At 32.4% G+C, this 21,104-nt stretch overlaps 3 protein-coding genes across 4 annotated transcripts; 2 read left to right on the top strand and 1 right to left on the bottom strand.

Moving 5' to 3' along the window:
- Positions 1–5,315: 5,315 nt before the first annotated feature.
- LOC104791009 (aldehyde dehydrogenase family 2 member B4, mitochondrial) lies at positions 5,316–8,775 on the top strand. The gene is made up of 11 exons (XM_010516808.3): positions 5,316–5,779; positions 6,027–6,161; positions 6,273–6,415; positions 6,503–6,656; positions 6,750–6,979; positions 7,070–7,159; positions 7,243–7,416; positions 7,527–7,664; positions 7,801–7,938; positions 8,022–8,083; positions 8,336–8,775. Exons 1-11 carry the CDS (start codon positions 5,704–5,706, stop codon positions 8,607–8,609), a joined length of 1,614 nt encoding a protein of 537 aa, XP_010515110.1. The 5' UTR covers positions 5,316–5,703; the 3' UTR covers positions 8,610–8,775.
- Positions 8,776–9,384: 609 nt separating this feature from the next.
- LOC104791008 (E3 ubiquitin-protein ligase SIS3) lies at positions 9,385–12,752 on the top strand. 2 transcript variants are annotated; one of them, XM_087453062.1, is made up of 10 exons: positions 9,385–9,780; positions 9,944–9,982; positions 10,308–10,374; positions 10,512–10,585; positions 10,954–11,092; positions 11,177–11,269; positions 11,343–11,408; positions 11,557–11,676; positions 11,943–12,056; positions 12,201–12,752. In XM_087453062.1, the coding sequence occupies exons 1-10, from the start codon at positions 9,752–9,754 to the stop codon at positions 12,534–12,536; spliced, it is 1,077 nt and encodes a 358-aa protein (XP_087309188.1). In that variant the 5' UTR covers positions 9,385–9,751; the 3' UTR covers positions 12,537–12,752. The 2 variants fall into 2 exon arrangements, with proteins under 2 accessions (XP_087309188.1, XP_087309189.1); XM_087453063.1 differs by having other exon boundaries at positions 9,431–9,780; positions 11,557–11,680; positions 11,947–12,056.
- Positions 12,753–13,493: 741 nt separating this feature from the next.
- On the bottom strand, positions 13,494–15,981 carry LOC104791007 (uncharacterized). Its single transcript, XM_010516806.3, has 5 exons — positions 15,574–15,981; positions 14,759–14,892; positions 14,489–14,636; positions 13,999–14,105; positions 13,494–13,892 (listed from the first exon to the last, which is right to left on the bottom strand). Exons 1-5 carry the CDS (start codon positions 15,896–15,898, stop codon positions 13,851–13,853), a joined length of 756 nt encoding a protein of 251 aa, XP_010515108.1. The 5' UTR covers positions 15,899–15,981; the 3' UTR covers positions 13,494–13,850.
- Positions 15,982–21,104: the final 5,123 nt, after the last annotated feature.

The following is a 21,104-nucleotide window of genomic DNA, read 5'->3' as shown; positions in this document are numbered from 1 at the left end:
TGGAATGGATCAAATTTAGATTTGTTATCAAATTAGGTTCGGTTTCGGGCCCAACCTTGGCCTTATCCTCTTTTGTTTTTCAATTTTTTCTTCTCCATTGATTTGACAAATCTTTGTTTTAATTGATATCAAAGATTTGAAAACAGTTTTGGGCTTGTTCTCCATTAGTGTTATAGATTTCTCAGAATAGTAAAGACCCATTAATTTTACTTGTTTCTATAAATTCTAAAATTGGTAAACGTTATTTAAATATTAATAAATAGTATCCCCTACATGTTTTCAAAATTATTTTCAAAACCTATCTTATTATATAAACCTTGATTCTCAAAGTTAGTAACTCACCGGATCGTGACACGTGTTAATTTTAACGATTAAATATTAAAGTTGGTAACTTATCAGATCATAACACATGTCAATTTTAACGATCAAAAATCACAGTTTTAAAGCTGGATAAAAGAAACTTAAGAAAGCATAAGATAATTGTAATATTATAATATTTAAAAAAGAAACAACAAAGATAAATATACTATGTTCCATCCATATCAAAGTCTCACTGTTACAAAAGATTCTCAACCACTACATGGTAAAATAAATATACTATGTGTCATCCATATTTGGTCGTATAATTATACTATATAACCTAACACATTAAATTTTATGTCATTTTTTGCACAAAAACTAAATAAATAAACTTTCTATCTCTATGGTTAGCCAATTTCGAACACTGAGTGCTGCAACAAGATTTGTGAAGGCACATGCGAAGAAAACGAAGAAAATGAAAATCATGAAAAACCGATTGGCAGTCTTGAGAAAAAAGCTTCAATTGAAGTTTGAACTATTTTTTTTATTATATTAAAAATCTTACTATATAAAATAGGGTTTTCAAATTAGTCATTAACATGATCATGACACATGTCAAGATGACTGATGAGATGTTGACACGTGTCAAAAATATTATTTTTTAAAACAGATAATTAAGAAAATAACATCAAATCTAAATAAAATTTACATGTTTATATCTAAAAAAAAATCTAAATCAAAAAAGAAACAAAACTAATCTATTTTCCATTGTACGTTACTTATATTATACGTGTTTTCTCAATAAGATTTGGACATGTATAAACAAAAAAGGAATTCACTAAGCATGTATATTATTAGCTTATTAATAAATAAATAGTGAATAACAAATTTAAAAAGAATAACATAAGTTATATCAAAAGAATTATTATTTTTGAAACATAATAGGACAACTAATTAAGAAAATAACATTATATATACATAACATTACATGTTTCTATCGAAAGCTTTGATATAAGATATTTTTTTCTTATATAATTTTGTCGATCTATTGCGTGGGTCTTTGATTCGTGCGGGTTTTTGAATAGAAGCTATCATATGCAATAACTGAAATCAAAGTATATAAGCCCGCTAATTTAATCGAGGATGGAGACACTGAAGGAGGTTCCGAAAGTGATTCTATAGTTAGTAGCATTATAAGTTTGGAAGATAAGTCGATGGTTGATGTTTTTGGTCAAAATTTAGAGTTGTCTTTTCTGAATAATGTTGATGATTCCGGTATTGAAACAAGAGCTGCTTGATCGAGTAATTGAGAAGCGGTTTCAAATTTGGGAAGTTGGAACATTATACCATTTTAAAATTGGTTTCAAACCGGATTTATGTGATTTTCTATCGAATTAGGTTCCCAAAACCATTTTAACCAGATATATAGAGAAATATATGAGAGTTTTTGATTCGGATAAAAATAAATTGAGAATTTATGATTCGAGAATATTTGAGACGATGTCATAGATTTAAGTTGTTTAAGTACAATTGTATATTTCTGAAGAGTAAATAGGTCGTTGATCCTTAACGTGATTATGACATATGTCATGTTTTGAATTGTATATAAAGTTTCTATTTTGTATATATGAATTATCTAAGACTTATATGTATCATCGTGACTCTAATTTCAATTTATTATATTATATATATATTTTTTTAATTTCTCAACTTTTATTGGGTTAGTCATAAAATCATTGTAATCGAGTAGATAATTTTCACCAATTGTTCATCCAAAATATTTTTGGAATAAAAAAAACTTCATGGTTAAATAAATTATGTCACAAATTTTTTTTAGTAATTATAAGAACTATAATTATGCCAAAATGAAAGTAAAACAACATAAATTTTGTTTAATTTGTTTAGAAGACATTTTATAGGTGGTGATAAAGAGCATACTTTAACAATAAAATAATTTTGGGTGTAAGAACATATTTTTAATGGTAAAAGATATAGTAAAATTATACGTGGTTACTTATTAAATGTTGCTTTGATGAATTTGTTGCATGTAAAATATTTTGTAAATAAGTTGTGAAATGTTTTTGAAATTTGGCGATAATAATATTTGTAATGATGAGTATTTGACAAAAGTTTTAGTGGGATATAATTTAGTTTTAGATTATTGTAATAATTGTTATAATATATTAAAAATATATAAATATAAATAAATGTATGAAGGTAAACACAAATATTTTCTAACTTAAATTATTTATATATTTACTTTGGGAAATATTTTTTTTTATATATTTTCAAATTTTTTTAAAGGTTTATGATTTATTTTCTTCAACAATTTTTAAACCCGCACATCGTGCGGGCCCTTATCTAGTGTATTATAATATAATAAAAATTATAACATGAGATGTAAAAATATATATTTACATCATATTTTCAAAAATATAAATAATATTATTTCTTATTGTTTAAATTTTTTTGACCAAAAGAAAATTGAATATAATTTGGAATAATAGATATTGGAAAATATTTTAAAAACAGTTTGACGGCATCTTAAATTTATTTGAAACTATAAAATAACTTATGCAAATCCTAATTTTCAGTTTTACGTATAGAAAATTTCTGATATATAAGACTAATGTATATTAAAGATTCCTTAATTTTAAAATTAACATATCAAAAAATATAAAATCATATATATATTTTAATATTATTTCTAAAAGATTTAGAGGGACGGGTTTTTATAGACAAGTTTTATACAATTCTCATTAATCACTAATTCGGTAAACATTAGATTCAGGTATGTTGTTTTGTGAATCTTAATTTTATGCTGAAACATTTATTATTTCAAAAATCACAAACTGAATGAAAACAAACTAATATAAGTTTGAACTGTAAATGAGTTAACAAATAATTATATCTATAAATGTAACTCTATGTGTACATAATATATTACAAACTTTATAGTAATCATAGTTTTTGAAATCAATCATGCACGTACGTGCAGGTCCATACCTAGTTATTCTAGTAATTACTCAAATTTTATATACTATTCTAGGTAATTTCCCATATAATAATCTTATTTTAAATGTAGATGTTTAATATAATTTAACTGTTTATTTCAAATTCTAAGACTTTTATGTAATATTATTAGATCATATCAAATTATTTTTTAAATATATATATATATATATATTTATATATTAGTTATGTCTCTTAATATTATTTATGATAGTAGTAATAATAAAATAGTAAATACTTTTAATACATTACATTCTCTTAAAATAAATCATAAACTTACATAGCATAAACTCATAAGAAATAAATTTTAAATGCAACATAAGTTTTTATAAATTATTATTCAAATTTTAATTAACTATTGAAAATAATATTAACATATAATTAAAACTTATGCATAATGGAACTTATAATATTGATAATTTTATTTTATGATTTTATAAAATAAATAAAAAAATAATGAAAACATATAAACTATTGATTTACCTATAAAAACTATCATCATAAACTAGAAAACAACTAAGGAAAGACGCGTGTAATATTTGGGGCGCACATACGTAGTTCTTAGAGTCTCTCGTTTCAGAATCGATTCTCACTCTTTTTTCTAAAAATTAATTTTTTAATATTTTTTATTTACTTTTAGTGGTGGGAGACTCTGTGAGAGTTCTCCACTATACATGCTGTGATTAATTATAGAGTGAATTTGGGCAATGACCATATTTTGGTCAAAAATAATGAGAATATTTAAAAACCTTATATTTGTTTTTTTCATATATGCCAATTTAAAGAATGTATGTGATTTTAATTGGTCACATAGAATGAAATATGAAAAAGTATTCCAAATACAGATCATATAATGAAATCATATAATTTTTTCTAAACTTTAATCATTTTCTTGATTAATTACATTTTGGAGCACTATAATATTGCTATTGCACTAAGTACCACTAGGGGTGTCAATCGGGCTGGCGCGGCCCGGCCCGGCCCGAAATCCGTGAAGCCCGTTTATGTTTGAGTCCAACCCGACCCAATTCGAGATATTTCTGAGCCTATATTTCAAAGCCCGAATCCGGCCCTAACAGGGCTACATGAATTTTTCGGGCTTTTTCGGGTTTTTCTTACAAATCAATAATTCAAACTTATAAGTCTTTAAAAACAGTGTTTAAAGATGAATTGTAACAAATCAATCAAAATTTTAATAACTCATCAATATTCACTAATTACTACAACCAAATTAATTTAAAAGAAAAAGTTTAACACTAAATAAAATTTTATACTTTAACCAAATAAAATAATAAATAATTCATATAAAATATCATGGATAAAAATTTTAAAAGTATTAAGCAAGGTTATTAAGTAAATATGAAAACTAGATTAGAGTTTTAAACTTTATGTACAATAAATCATTAATTAAATATTGCAATCAATAAAAATATTAACAAAAATGTACAAATATATTTGTTAAAGGGCTTTTCAGGTTGGCCCAAGTTCGGTCGGGCTAAACCCGAAAAACCCTATAGCACAAATGGGCTGAACTTGAAAGGTCCAATTTTTCTGGACATATATATTTAAATCTGAACCCGGTATATTTCAGGACCGGACCGGACCAGACCGTGGGCTTTGGCCCTAATTGACATGCCGAAGTACCATCAAGAAATTGTCCTTATTTATAGTAGAAGAAAAAGTATCACATAAATTTTCTTATTTGTGGAAAACACTTGCAAAAGGACCACAACATCACAATCCACAAAGTAAACCTATGTTTACAAGAAAAGATGAAAAAACATACCAAATAGATGACACAACCCACCTCTTAGAAAACGACGTCACACCATACTTGCAATTAATTCATTTATCTCTATCTTCATTTCATTATCCTTTACATATTCCCCACACAAATATAATTTCCAATTATCTGCATTTAATTTAATTGTTTTTTATTTTTATTTTTGTAGTTGGAAAAAATGGAAGAAAGAATATATAATATATATTTTGTTGATATGAACACACATATACAAAAAAAAATCAGAAATCACGGCAAGGCAAACTCATAGTTTTCAATCTGATATAATGGCTTATTTTGTCTTTCATATTTGAATTCTGATTCGAAAACGGACAAAACAAAACGTTAAATAGTCAAAAATAAGCCATTCAAAGTACGGCAACACGAACCAAAGAGAGTTCAAGTTAAAGCGACATGTGTGAGAGATTGCGTTAGATCTCGACCGTTGGATTCTTTCTCCTTCAAATCATAACAAAAAAATACAAATCCCATTAAAGAGAGAGACTAGAGAAGAAGAAAATCCCAAGAAAGGAAAAAAAAAAAAAGATAAGAAGTTTGACGTTTTTGAAAGCTTGTTGTGAAGCTGGTTGTGAGCTTTTGCATATCCATCCATGGCGGCTCGTAGAGTCTCTTCTCTCTTATCTCGATCTCTGTCTGCTTCCTCTCCCTTATTGTTTCGTTCTCAAGGTACTCCCCACACGCATGCTAACAAATCATTGTTCGATGTTTCTGATGAATCTCTCAAAGTATCTATCTTCATGTTTCAACTTTATTAGATTCATTATGATGTTCTGATTCGAGTATATCACTCAACTTATGTTAACTTCCCCAAATTAACGTTATTTCCAATGAAAATTAGATTCTTTGATTAGTGGGTCTGTGGTGAATCTAGGGTGTGATGTATGATATGAACATGATGACGATTTTGTTTCAGGGAGAAATTGTTATAATGGAGGGATCTTAAGGAGATTTGGAACCTCTTCTGCTGCTGAGGAACTCATTAGTCCCTCGGTTCAAGTTTCTCACACTCAGCTCCTTATCGATGGGAACTTTGTTGACTCTGCTTCTGGTGATTAAAGTTTTCATTTTTATTTGTTAAAAAAAAAAGAAGCAAATTTTGAGTCTAGAGGTTCCAGTTCCATGAGCAGTAATAGTTGATCTTTGGAATTGTTGATTTTAGGTCAGACGTTTCCGACTCTTGATCCACGGACAGGGGAAGTCATTGCGCATGTAGCTGAAGGCGATGCTGAAGATATCAATCGGGCGGTTAAAGCTGCAAGGAAGGCTTTTGATGAAGGACCTTGGCCTAAAATGAGTGCTTATGTAAGTACTCTTCTGGAGTCTTTAAACTTAAAATTTATGAGCTTTGATGTGATATGTTCTCATTTGGTTTATGATTTGGGTTTTCAGGAAAGGTCAAGAGTAATGCTGAGGTTCGCTGATTTGGTTGAGAAACACAGCGAAGAGCTGGCTTCTCTAGAGACATGGGACAATGGCAAGCCTTACCAGCAATCCAAGAACGTCGAGATTCCAATGTTCGCCAGATTGTTCCGTTACTATGCTGGTATCCAGAGAATTAATCCCTAGAGAAAGTTTCTTGCTTTTGGTGTTACTTTCTGTGAAAGAACACATTCTTGGTTTTTCTTTGGTGTGTTAGGTTGGGCGGATAAGATTCATGGACTAACAGTTCCAGCTGATGGAAACTATCATGTCCAAACATTGCATGAACCAATAGGTGTAGCTGGACAGATCATTCCATGGAATTTTCCGCTTTTGATGTTTGCTTGGAAAGTTGGTCCTGCTCTTGCTTGTGGTAACTCCATTGTCCTCAAAACCGCTGAACAAACGCCTCTTACCGCTTTCTATGCTGGCAAGCTTTTTCTTGAAGTAAGATTCACATGAGCTAGATTCTCTTAATTCATCTTCTGCTTTCCATTGTTGCTACGAAGTAACAGTGTTTCTTGAAATTTATGATAGGCCGGTCTTCCTCCTGGTGTTCTCAATATAGTTTCTGGATTTGGTCCAACAGCTGGTGCTTCCCTTGCGAGTCACATGGATGTAGACAAGGTAGAGATATCTATCTCATTCTTCTTAGCTTCTTTAAGTAACTAAATTTATGTTAAGTATATGTTCTTCTCTTTTTCCTGCAGCTTGCTTTTACAGGATCCACTGATACGGGCAAAGTTATACTTGGTTTGGCTGCTAACAGCAATCTCAAGCCGGTAACTCTGGAACTTGGAGGGAAATCACCGTTCATTGTATTCGAAGATGCTGATATCGATAAAGCTGTAGAGCAAGCACACTTTGCCCTCTTCTTCAACCAGGTTTGTCTATACTATAAGAAATACCTTGAACTAATCTTTCTTCATTATAGCTCTTGAGCTTGCAGTTTTTTCAATAGTATAATATACATCTTGAGGTAATGTTTTTGTAGGGGCAATGTTGCTGTGCGGGATCTCGGACGTATGTTCATGAGAAAGTGTATGATGAATTTGTTGAGAAATCAAAGGCACGCGCATTGAAACGTGTGGTCGGTGATCCTTTCAAGAAAGGCATTGAACAGGGTCCTCAGGTAACACATTTACACATTCCGTACATTAAAAAGAGTTTAGCCTTTTCTACCAAAAAAAAAAAAAAAAAGAGTTTAGCCTTTATATTTTCCTGATGCTTTTGTGAGTTTTTTTAATTATATTTTAAACTCTGTATAGATTGATTCGAAGCAATTCGAGAAAGTGATGAACTACATAAGGTCAGGTGTCGAAAGCAATGCTACTCTTGAATGTGGTGGTGATCAGATTGGAGACAAAGGTTACTTCATCCAACCTACAGTCTTTTCTAATGTTAAGGTAAAAAATAAAACTCTTCCAAGACGTCTTTAATGTTCTGATCTGTTTCAATTCTTCATGGCATTAATCTTGAACAAATACAGGACAACATGCTTATCGCTCAAGACGAGATTTTCGGTCCAGTCCAATCAATCTTGAAGTTCAGGTACGTACTCATGAGTCATGATGGGATATGTGATTAATAAAAAAGTAGAGATGTTTAACCGGGGTAAACCAAGCTAATCTGAATCCAAAAAACCGATCCAGTAAGCAAATAAGTCACAATATGCTAATAATAGTTATAAGATATCTGATAGACTGAACAAAAGTCTGAACCATGGTATATTTGACTTAACGTTGGTTACTATTTTACTATATTTTCAAAGGCCTAATACCAAAAATGTAATGTTTGGTTCAGGGATGTGGATGAGGTGATAAAGAGGGCAAATGATACTCGGTACGGGCTAGCTGCAGGGGTTTTCACAAAGAGTCTTGACACCGCAAACAGAGTTTCGAGGGCTTTGAAAGCTGGAACCGTTTGGGTAAACTGCTTCGACGTCTTCGATGCAGCCATACCATTTGGTGGTTACAAGATGAGTGGGAATGGCAGAGAGAAAGGGATATACAGTCTCAACAATTACTTGCAGATCAAGGCAGTCGTGACTGCTTTGAATAAGCCTGCCTGGATCTGATCTCTGCAGTTTGTATGTCTCATCATAAATGCTCAAACCAAAGGTAGAGAGACTCTTATAAAGTTAACAGTAATAAAAGTAAGGCATGGGTTTGTATTTTGTAACTTGAGTAAAAGGATTGTGATACTTTCTTTAATAAATGTGTATTCAAAGTTCTTTACTGTTATATTTTTTTTCTTCATATCAGCTATAGCTGTTTCTCTTAGACATGGCGTTCATTTGGTTTCTTTAGCATTGTTTCCATCGAAACTGAAAATGTAACAATAACTTAATCAACACTAGAAGACACATATTTCTAAGTATATTTAAATGAGAAATCAATTAATAAAAATTATAAAGATACAAAAAAGATATTAAAATTAATTTCTAATTACTGTAAACAAAAACTTTCCTATGTTTTCTTTATAAGTATAGTTTAGTATTTTCAAACTAGATATACTAAAGTTTCCTATGTTTGTATTTTAAAAAACTTTCCTATTGTATTTTCTTAAAAACTTTCCTATGTTTTGTATTTTAATTTATTAATTGGATAAGTATATATATTTATATATATTCGTAAATAGTATAAATATACTTAAATTTGTAGTTTGTGTGGTTTTGGTGAAACAGTAATGTTGTTAGTTGAGACTTGAGATGTATATAGCTAAAATTATGATAATTATTATTTGCTGTAAAATACATGAACCTAATTAGCACATAATCTACTTAATTACAAACGTTTAAGTAATTATTGACTCAGTTTTTGATAAAAAGGTGTAATGTAACTACTAAAAATGACGAAAGTAACTACTAAAAATGACCAAATCGTGAAATACTTCTTCGTCAGCCAGAAGTTTCCGTTTCTCTCTTTTTTTTTTTTTTTTTCTTCATCTCTCTGAGAGATTCTTTCTCACAATTTTGCAACTTGTTGTCTTGTTGGATCCTCCAAATCCCTCCTTTATCTCCCTTTCTTTCTCTCTCTCTCTCTCTCTCTCTCTCGCTCGATCCTAATCCCGTAATCCGCTTTTAGATTAGATACTGCATCATCATCAGCTCACGATTTCGAGAATCGATTCCACCATTTTTTTGTAAAATCTTCAAACCTTTCTTAGGGTTTCTCACTCCTTCTTTGTTCTTTTTCTTTCCCAACAACATCATCTCTCATGGCGATGAGAGGTGTCGATTTCAAGTGGTGAGTTTCTCTTCACTTGGGTCGATTTAAAGGAAACAGATTTCGATCATTCAATTACCCATTTTTCGAGTATTTTTGGGGTTTCTGATTTTTCTTTTTCTTTTTTTTTTTTTTTTTGTTGTTGTTGTTGTTGTGGGTTAATAACGTTTTATGAATTGTGCAGGTATGATGGGTTCTTCTTGTCGATGCTTGCCACTAGTGTGTATCCTTATTTAATCTCTATGCTAGTTTTAATTCCGCGAATTTAAAAATTCCGGTATAAATTTGTGTTCTTGCTTCGGATCGAGCTGAGAATTCTCAGTTCCGGAGATGGTTTCTCCAGTTTTTTTCGATTTTGGTATTGGTTGGGTTGATCAGAAGGAAAAGTAGAGTAATTTGTACATCTTCTTCTTTTGTTCTCTTTGAAGATTTGATTTTAGTTTTTGGTTCTTTTGGAGTAGAGGAACTAGTCTGAAATCTTACTGAATTAAGGTGATATAGATAACCCTCTTCGATTTCGTTTTCCTTAAATGGTTTTTGCGTTGTAGAATCATTGTAGCTGTCAATTGGAATAGATATCGTTCTTGCCAATACCCTCTGCATATATGGATTGTGGTAGGTGCCAGCCACCTCAGTTCTACTTTTTTTTTTTTTTTTTTTTATCAGTTTCGGTTCTTTTGTGTTCCTTCCCTTGGAATCTTTAAGTTTTTATTTTTTCCCCTCACGGTTTTGTTTGTCTCTATGACTTTCAGGTCGATTACACCACTGTGTTTCTCTTCCGTGTCTTCATGTTTGTTGACAATGGTCTTGCTGCTGGACTTGGATTGTAAGTTCCATCTATATCTCCTAGTTCCTAGAGTTACAGTTAATTTTAAGGTTCTTACCTTTTTTGGAATCTTCCTCCCCCGGTTTCCCAGAGTTGTTGTTATCTCAAGAAGAAACTTTTCTGTGATCTTTTCTTTGCTATCCTTATTCCTTAGATAGGCATGTAATTCATTGAGAAGGATTCGACTATGATAAATATATGCTAATTGGGAAGCTTAGAACTTCTTTGTAGCTCCAGTCGAATAGGCTCTTTGAGTTGCAAGCTTGAAAGTAGCTAGTTGCAACGTTTCTCTATCTCCCTAGGTAGCAAAGTTTTATGAATATCTAATTATTTGTGTCACAATAATTTATGGTATGAACATCTGTTAGGGATTTTGGAAGTCAACAGCGGAACGCCATGTTTTGTGGAAGAGTGGTTGTCCTGTCTGTCCTATCTCTGATGCTGTATCCATTTTTATGGGCTTGGACTGTAATCGGTACACTATGGTTTACAAAGGCGAAAAGATGTGTAAGCATTATTTACAATCATGGCATATATGATTATTCTTGTTGTAAATCTGTTGCTGAGTTAGTATGTATTCTCTTGCGATAGTTACCTGAAGAAGGCCAAAAATGGGGTTTTCTCATCTGGCTGATGTTTAGTTACTGTGGCCTCCTCTGCATTGCTTGCATCTGTGTTGGAAAGGTAGATTTTTATCTAGCTTTATTTTTGTTTGGTTCGAAGATGGGACCCAAGTTAATATGAGTTTACTTGATAGTGGTTGACAAGAAGACAGGTACACTTACTACGTGCTCAGCAGGGAATTCCGATTTCAGAGTTCGGGGTAAGTTTCAGGATCTGATTGTTCAACTTCACTTCCTTTACACATTTGCGGAGTTTGTCATTATGATTTTTGTTTCTAAGTGCTTTAAGTTGCAGTTAGTCTCTGACACTTCTGAGTAATTTTTCAATTTCTGTTTCCTGGTACCCAGATTTTAGTTGACATGATTAGGGTACCTGACTGGGCATTTGAAGCTGCAGGCCAAGAGATGAGAGGCATAAGTCAAGATGCTGCTACATACCATCCTGGACTTTACTTGACTCCAGCTCAGGCAAGTCTTGTCCTTTACTGTCAATACCTTAAGCTTTTAGTAACTTGTGCATAACATAAATATGACTCATAGCTACTCTATCCGTGGTTTTAATCTCTCCTATACGAGTAATCCCTTACTCAACAATTATGTTTCCAGTACCTATGGACATATTTTTTTAGAGAAGCAAAAAATCTTCTTTGCTAATGATGTCCAAATTTACTTTTACTATATTTCTGTCTCAAGATTTCAAACATCTAATGCTTGATGCTTTGGTTGGTAAACAGACAGAAGCTGTTGAAGCACTCATTCAAGAACTTCCAAAGTTCAGATTAAAAGCTGTCCCAGATGACTGCGGTGAATGCTTAATCTGCTTAGAGGAGTTCCATATTGGCCATGAGGTACTGAACATCACTTTCCTAAATTTTCTCCATTGCTAGGGATTAGCCAACTTATTATTCGTATTTTTGCTTCCATAATGTGCTTGCGTGCTTTTCTCGTCTCAATACGTTCCTTGATAAGCGGAATTTGTCTGAATTTTACAGGTTAGAGGTTTACCATGCGCCCATAATTTTCATGTGGAGTGCATAGACCAGTGGCTGCGTTTAAACGTGAAATGTCCCCGGTGCCGGTGCTCGGTTTTCCCAGACCTAGATCTCAGCGCATTATCCAACCTCCAGAGCTCAGGAGCAGAACAACCCTCACAAGTGAACACAGAAACAACAGAAGCTCGGTACATAAGAAGCCAACTTCAAAGCGAGAGCTACTTTTTGAGACTTCAATCCCTAATCCACCCAGTCCACACAGACACCGCTCTGGAGACTGCAGAGAACGGTGGGGTTCCACCCGTCCCGACTGATATATCTCCATCTCGGAGATGAGAGAAAGAAATGAGCCTGTGAAAAGTTCTACCCAAAACACTAACTCTTGACTGATTTGCCCTACCCATTCCTTAAAATGTAAATAAATCGGGGGTTTACATTTGGTAAGAGGGGTTCATGTCCAAACTCTGTAATGATAGGCATTGTTCAGATACCTTATACTTGGTTATGGTTCAGGTGAAGACCAAATTTTCAATGTTATAAACCCTAAAGCCAGAGAGAACCAGAACCACTGAAATTGCCAAAGCCTAAGTGAAGTACTTAGACCAACTTTTTTCTGCACTAACGACTTTCGTGACGATTGGGTTTTTGAGATACTGCTTTGAAAAGAAAGAAAAGGGTGTTTTTTTTTTTGCTTTCTGCTTTAACTTTTTCTGCATGGTTTAGCTTTAAACTTTGTTGAAGGGTCTTCGATATACTTGTTTAAAATTTTAAATACTAAAGATTTCACAGTAACTGAACAAAAACCTTTTTTTTTTTTTTTAAATACAAACACAGAAACACTTATCAAAATAATTAACTAAGTGGCACAAACTTAACAAAAAAAAAGTAGTCAAACGATAATCCGTTTCATCATCCATTCTTAAAGTTTTTATTCGTATTCGTACGACTAAAAAGATTGATATGAAAAGAAAATTGAAAATAACAACAAACTAATTAAAATGTCTTTTTAAAATGATTTATGAAACATATACAATGTTTGTTTCGATAAGTACTGTTGGTATAACATCTAAATATTTCATCACCAATCAATTTCTCCTTGTATATAAGCATAGCAATTCTAAATTTTCTACATAAATGTAACACGATATACAGATTTTAAAGATCAATATAGACCAACACTCTTTTTTTTTTTTTTTTTTCATAGAACAATGTATAACTACTAGATATTGGAAAAAAATCCAAAAACCCTATGTAAACATATCGTTAATTAGTATCTGCTTTGAATATCGAAAGTTTTGTTCGGTGCCACAAATAATAATTTTCTTCCAAGTGAAGCAAAATATTCTACATTCTCCCATGCGTATATATATATATATATATATGTACGATGATACATTGATACACATTATTTTGTTGAAACATAAAAGATCAAAAACGGAAAAGAAAAGTAGATCACTACAAGTTTCGTGGAAACGTATATATATATATATATATATATATTTGTATATGTATTCATATATATACGGGTATGAAAATACGTCGACCATCTACTAACGTCTAAACATGAACCAAAAATCTTCACATGCAGGATCTCTCCTCCACCAATACGTGTTGTATAGGTATATATATTTATAAACATGTGTCCATTTTTCAAAATTTTAAGTTTTCCTTCAGGTAACACACTATCTCTTGCTGCAAGAACAAAAAACAAACACACAATTAATATCTAAGCATATAGGTTTGAAAGCAAAAGAGGTAAGCAAATATCATGTACTTTGAAAGCAGAAAGGTAACTTACGAGGAAGCAGAGGAGGATACAAGCGGCTGCACCTGGGAATAATGCGTACCAAAAGTTCAACTTATGTAACTTTGCTCCATCTATGAACAATAGTGGTAAACTCGCCGCTGTATGTTTTTTTTTTCAAAATCATATGCAAATTTATATCATTCAGCTATTTCAAATCCTATATAATACATGAAAACCTGAATTATATTATCATTGTTTAAAGTGTACTTCAAGTACTATTTTCTAAATTATCCTTCCCATATATATATATATATATATATATATATATATCAAATATGATATATGAACACATATTTTTTTCATTTCCGAATATAGCTCCCGTAGCTTCCAACTTATTTCTACCATATATTAAGGTCCCATGGTTCTCATATCCCTTACAAACGACTATAAGAAATCTGATTCTTTATTTTGGCTAGGTAGTTCAAGATTTTTGTTTTTTATAGTATAAAGCTTCCAGAAAAGAAGAGTAGGATTGAATTACCTGGAGGATGATTGGCACGAGCGATGACCATGAACGCGATGGAAGCTGCCAGAGCGGTGCTGCGGGCAAGCCAGCCTGGCCCAAAGACGGAGAACGCCAGCACCCCAATGGCTGCACAACCTATTTGAGCCATGAACATATTGTATTTCTGAAATAAATACACATGCACCCATCACCATGCTGATCAATCAACACAACCTAGTGTTTAAAGCTAGCTGTGTTTTAACATTTCAATCGAAGTAAGAAAAAAAAATGCGTTTAGGAAATTACTCGAGCAGAGGGAGCAGAAGGGGTGGTGAAGAGTATGGCAGAGACGGCACCAAGTGGTGCAACCGACATGGAGATCCCTTTAGGGTTTAACATTTGATCTAATCTTCCCATTATCGCCATTGCCGCAAACGCTCCTTTGATTTTCACATACAAAAAAAAGTAACAAACATTTCAAATCTTTTGAACATATAACTAATCTGATCAAAACGGTTGTAGATTCAAGGTTAAGACCATATATTTGTAGTCAAATTATTTTGCATGCATGTTCGGGAAATTATAATAACATGACCTAAAATGATAAATACCACAGTATAATATGATTTTATAGACTATGACTAATTTCTAATATTTATAACCCTTATAAAATTCATAAATCATTTCCTTACATTTCTCCAAGGATTATAGTATGTATATATCAGTAATTATGATTTTTACTAAACTTGAGAATCGGTCAACCTCAAACAATTAGATTCATATCCTATTATCTCAATAGCTAGCTATTTGGTCGTTGGAAGAGACACAACCAATCTGTCTCTCTCTCTCTCTTCCCTTGTCTTCGGACAAAGAAACTTGCTGTCTAAATATATGTTATTTTTATCATTTCTATATTAATATGATTTTTTTTTCTAAACCCCAAAATAGGACTCGTGGACTCATAGTTTGCCTAATATGAAATGAGATGCATATATTTAGAATCCAGATTAATATCAAGTAGACGTAATAGAAGAATATATCAAATTAATATCAACTCTTAATAACAAAGTGAGCATAAAATTATTTCTACGGTACACAGATTTAATAACTAATTTAGTTACCTGCTGCAGGCCAAATGACGTCACTTAGCGACGGAGCTAAGGTGTTCTTGTCAGGCTTCCAAGATTCCCAAGAAACCGCAGGCAAATCCTCAGCCGAAGCAACCGACATAGACACGCCGGCGCTTTTACTTACCCGCCGACGGTTGTTCAACGACCTAAGGCTTCTCATATGCCTCACAGATTCATCAATACATAGATAAGAAGGGACTCCTAAGATATGCTGCCTTTTGAAACCGGCGGATATCATCGACGGGGGAGTAACGAGATTCCAGTGAAGAAGCTGTAAGTGGCCGGAAGGTAGAGGCTTCACCGGAAACGAGGCCATGGTTGTTGGGAGGGTTTTTCTTTTTAATGTAAATATTCCAAATAAAGACTCAAAATATGTTTCCCTCTTTCTACTTATATCAAAAGTATGAGAGAGAGAAGTGGACAATGATAATATATATACAAACACTCAGATTTGTTTGTAATATATTAATGTAATATTTTTGAGTTAATGAATCATACAAGTCATATATACCAAGTTGAAAATTGTATGTTTTTATTTTTTTTATGTTCAAAAAAATCAGTACATGATATTGGATTTGACCTAAATAAACATATATAATTATCTAGCTAAGTCTTATTTTTCGTTTTAATTAGATTAATTTTCTAAAACTACCGACTAGTTATTTTTGTGGTCTATTATTTTTAAGCTATTCTGCCACCAATTTCGCCACTAACTTCAAAAAACACTAAAATGCCCGACTAGGTTTTTATTTTCTGGGACCAAACGATAAATTGTTCAGATGATATTACTTATAAATTAGGAACAAAGGACCTACATGTGTTATAGTAATAGTTAATAGAGGAATGACTTTATATAATAAAGTGATAGATGCAAGTGGATATGCCAAAAAAAAAAAAAAAGCAGTGGCTATATAAGAGGGGCATGGGGTTCAAAGGTGAGTCTGTTTGATTAGTCGAAAGGCCATTGGATAGCAAGAGTGGCTTCATATACTACTTAAATTTATTTACATTCATTGTTATTTTATTCGTTTAATATGCCACAAGCAGGGATTTGTACTTGTATGTGTTATGTATATAGAAGTTGTCGCCTTCACATGCAGACTCATGTTCCATGTTTCTAATCGTGAACACCAATCATAATAACTAAACAATATGCAAATATGATTAAATATGTTTTTTATAATAACCCAAAATTTGTGTCCTCTGTTAAAGAGGAACGAATCTTCGATTACCGGTTTAAAATGTCAATTAATTGATTGGTTATCACTCATTACGACGTCTTAATAAAGTAACTTTTGTAGACATGAGGAGTAAAACCAAAAATTTATGTTAAGATTAGCTTACTATACTAATTTGGACAACGGCAGACAAGGATCACAAGGCCAAGTCTTTTTTATTTTTGCCAGCAACAAGGCCAAGTCTTTGGGTATAACTTATTGTATAACAAAAAAAAAAACAGACAACAAAGGTACCTGAATGAAGTCAGACAAGATTCTTGACAATATCATTAATTAGTTGTTCTCCGACTAATGAATACGAGCTTCTCCTTTTAGAAAAAGATGCATCTTTAGTTAGTCTAGACGCCCCGTTTTGAAGCATCATGGATATCTTTTTTAGATTGCTTGAGCTTGAAAAATTTTGGACAAAGAAAAACGATAAAGCTTCGAGTACCAATTTCTTTTTGATCTGATGCGCAAAGACTTGCGTGACCATGAAGGTAAAACTTTGTAACAAAGCCCATTAAAAAAGCCAGTTAATTTTCTGCTCATTTACATATAAAAACGATTCAATTTCAAAGTTGTCTGTTAGGCCCGTTTCTTTTCCTTTTAAAGGTTGATTTAGTTATATACGGGTTGGGCTTGTGCTTGTAAAAACCTGGGTTGGTAGAGATTATGTTTAAGTTTCAAGAACATATCACATATGCACTAAATAAGAGTATTCTCGGTCATGCAAGGAACAGTATCGAAACATAGGATGTCCAAGGCCCGGCTTAAGGGGCAGATGCCATGGGACAAAATTTTTTTTCCAGAAAAGCTTAAGCATTTGGGGTCCAAAAAAAGAAAAAAAGAATTATATACTGAAAAAGGTCCAAAAACAACTGTACGCCTAGGGACAAAATTTTTTTTGAGACGGGATCCAATAAGATTTACCAAAAAATTAAATAGGCTGAACAGAAGAAAGAGAGATGAAAGCAAGAGATGATTCCTCCGGAAACAACTAGACCCATTTTCCATTAGGTTATATCATTCCCTCAAAATTCTCAAATTGGATCTAATTCTGATTATTTTTTGTGGAAATTATTTATAGGAAATTATCTAATACGGCTTTTGGAGAATGGGTTTTCGGGTGGACCGCAGCAAATTGTAGAGCGTTTAGGGGACAAACAGTAGTATGCGGTGTGTCACACATGTTCGAAGAGGACGTGCATGTCATGACAGATAGACGGACGTGTCTCTCCGTGCACGAGTCTACTCGAATTGGTCGCATGGGATGCCGTGCATGCATCAAGCGATTAACGAACGGATAGTAAAACTCGAGTAGAAGCAAGATACATGTTTTTGGGAGGATATTTGGATGGTTTATTACCCTCTCTAACCGTATCTCCTTTTTTAAAAAGGTATTCACATGCATGTCGTTGGTTTTTTAAGTAGCTGAAAATTCATCAAACCATTTTGTAGTTTCGCTGGCCGATGCGGGGATCAGAGATTCGGAGTGGAGAGTAGTGTTGATGCGTTTGTATATGAGAGAGCAAAGACGCATGTTAGCTCTAAGAAGCATTTTGCTTGTTGACAAACAAAAAGAAGAAGAAGCATTTTGCTTGATTGTTTCTGATGATTTTGATTCTTCCCTACTTCCACATTCCACTTGTCAGAAGAAGAAGGGACATGCCAATTCATTAATGAAGGTGAGTATACAAGACAACAAGACAATGTTTAGTTAAAAAAGAAAAAAGGATGCAGTCACAAAGGATAGGTTAACTAAAGATAAAATTAAGTGGACTGAAAGAGCATAACAACACTAAAAGGTAAAACAACATAATCAAACAATATTCTCAAATCGAGGAGGTTCCACAGTACAAAAAGGGTTAATCAAACTAAATTAGGCATTGAACAAAAAAAAGTGACTATACAGTCTATCTAATTAATGATTGCACCTTTGAAAGTGGTTACATGTGTGGAAGTGTTATTACAAGACTATTTACAAAATATTCCACTGTCATGGTGACTACTCTACACAGACACACTTACAACAGAACTACCATTAGAAATAGTTGATCTGTATTGCCACTTTGGGAATATATAATATTATCATAAAACACTAAAAGAAATATACCATTATAAATAGTTGACCTGTATTGCTACTTCGACAATATATAATTATTATAATAGAATCTTACTGTTTCTCTCTTGTTCATTAGTTTGTACTGTTTCATCTTCTAAGTTCATACTTATGGCGTCTTGTCTCTCAGGTAATCGTTTACTCCATCTGGTCTGAACGAAATAACCGTTACCACAACACGCAACACCACCACATATCATATTCAAGATTCTGGACAGACAAATTCGTGACGCCATACTTGCAAAGAGCCACCGCCGTAACTTCAAAAGATAAATGCAAGCTTGGCTTCGGTACCTTTAGATGATGCTATCATCTACTCTGTTTTCCTCAGATACCCTCTTGTTTTTATTTTTTTTTGGGCAAGAGCGTTCTACGGTATGAAAGTCATTGTAATAATTACAATTTATTTTCTATAATGAAAATTCACATATTTACAAAAAAAAAAAAGTTCATAGTTATGGAGAATATGTGGACAAGCCTACATCGAGCAAGTTGACATCGAGAATTTGTGGTAAATCATTGTGTGGGCTGTCCTTGTTAGGTTGGTGTATTACTCAATTCGCATTTGGACTTCCCGTTGGTTATATTTTAAAACTATATAAACTACTGTAATACACTAGTGTTTAGACTGTAGTACTAATTATTATTCGGCTAGTAATGTTATTTTTAATTAAGTCAATATCCAATCATTATCACTTTGTGGGAAAATGGCGGCACCATAATGTTGTCTTCCAGTATATTGGGCCAAAACTACGAAGTAAATATACTTGCTAGAAGTTTCTCGTCCAAGTACATCTTTAAGTTTTTTTTAGCCAACTTCTAAAGCATGCATTATGCAAATATCATACAGTTTTGTATAATAATTCGATCTATTTGTTTATAATTGTAGCTAATGTTCTGCCTGTCTTATTCGTTTATAATTTTGTATCGTACAGTTTTTGGATAAAAGTATATATATCATTAAAAAACAATCCGGTTTTCTCTATATAAATACCTCATGTCTGTGTATTCTTTCAAACACCGAAAATTTTGTATCTATTTGTAATGATTGATGAAGAAAATCTCAGAACCTATCACTAAAAGAAAAGATACCCTAGAACATTGTTGAGGCAACAACTCCATAGGATTCATGTTTTTCTATAAATAGAAAAAGTAAAAAATAATCAAATTCCCTAGCTAAACTCAAGAACAATATAATTTGTAAACTGCCAATAAACAAATAGTGAAATATCCGGATTAACAAGCAATATAAAACACGACCAAGTTAGGAAAAAAAAACTGCGCAAAAGAAAATCTACGTAATATCGTATCGGTATCTTCCATCACAATCGTCAACTAAAAAAAACAGAACAAAGTTGCAACTAGAATTTGTTTCAATCATATAATAATATATTAAAATATTGTTGTATGAAAATTAGACACGTATATACCACGAAATAAAAAATCAAAACGTTGACTTGTCGAGTGCTCGAATCGTCCACTAGATGGGTGGGAACAATTAAAAATATGGCTCAACCACCTCCTCGCCCAAAACGTTTAAATGATATCATTGGCTACCCTAAAAACTTATAAACTTTTCAAATGGGTCAAACCGAATAAATTAATCTTTTTATGTTGTCAAAGAAAAAATTTATAAACTTTAGAACGTAGTAGTTGAGAATTACCAATCAGAGCTTTATGTATAATAAACTTATTTACTTAGGTAGGTCTCGTCGACAAAATATTGCACTTTTCAATTTGAAGAAGCTCAAGTTAAGGGCATTGACGTCGAAAATTCCGATAAATAACGTTGTTTTGGTTGATTATACAATTTAAACATGTTTCACGTGAAGCCATATATATAGATTTTAATGATCGTGTTTAATTTTGTATTCAATGTAAACTTTTAGTGCGTGCGTACATTTGTAGGTAGTGAATAGTATTTTTCCTCTACCCCTTGTGTATATCATATGAATATATGATATAAGGATTAAGGAGTGCATGCGTACTTTTTTGAGGAAACTTAAATAAAAGCTTTGAGGCTTTTAGCAAGACTGGTGATTATAAAAAATATACGGATTGAAAAGAAAAATGTGATTCTCTATTTGTATGGTAAAATGTGCAGTGGTTGTTGGATGATTTGAACGACATAATTAAAAACATAATGGGACAGACAATCCATAAAAATACTCTTGCAAGTTACA

This window comes from Camelina sativa, chromosome 6 (assembly GCF_030686135.1).
Source record: "Camelina sativa cultivar CO46 ecotype springtype chromosome 6, ASM3068613v1".
Classification (NCBI taxonomy): domain Eukaryota; kingdom Viridiplantae; phylum Streptophyta; class Magnoliopsida; order Brassicales; family Brassicaceae; genus Camelina; species Camelina sativa.
This window is presented reverse-complemented; position numbering and strand designations above follow the sequence as displayed.

Coding starts and splice junctions, on each gene's coding strand:
- LOC104791009 (XM_010516808.3), top strand. CDS start 5,704: ATGGCGGCTCGTAGAGTCTCTTCTCTCTTATCTCGATCTCTGTCTGCT. Junction 6,162..6,272: donor CTTTGTTGACTCTGCTTCTG/GTGATTAAAGTT, acceptor TGTTGATTTTAG/GTCAGACGTTTCCGACTCTT. Junction 7,417..7,526: donor TTGCCCTCTTCTTCAACCAG/GTTTGTCTATAC, acceptor ATGTTTTTGTAG/GGGCAATGTTGCTGTGCGGG.
- LOC104791008 (XM_087453062.1), top strand. CDS start 9,752: ATGGCGATGAGAGGTGTCGATTTCAAGTG. Junction 10,375..10,511: donor CTCTGCATATATGGATTGTG/GTAGGTGCCAGC, acceptor TATGACTTTCAG/GTCGATTACACCACTGTGTT. Junction 11,270..11,342: donor CTTGCATCTGTGTTGGAAAG/GTAGATTTTTAT, acceptor TTTACTTGATAG/TGGTTGACAAGAAGACAGGT.
- LOC104791007 (XM_010516806.3), bottom strand. CDS start 15,898: ATGGCCTCGTTTCCGGTGAAGCCTCTACCTTCCGGCCACTTACAGCTT. Junction 14,893..15,573: donor CGTCATTTGGCCTGCAGCAG/GTAACTAAATTA, acceptor TGAAAATCAAAG/GAGCGTTTGCGGCAATGGCG. Junction 14,106..14,488: donor TCGTGCCAATCATCCTCCAG/GTAATTCAATCC, acceptor AAAAACATACAG/CGGCGAGTTTACCACTATTG.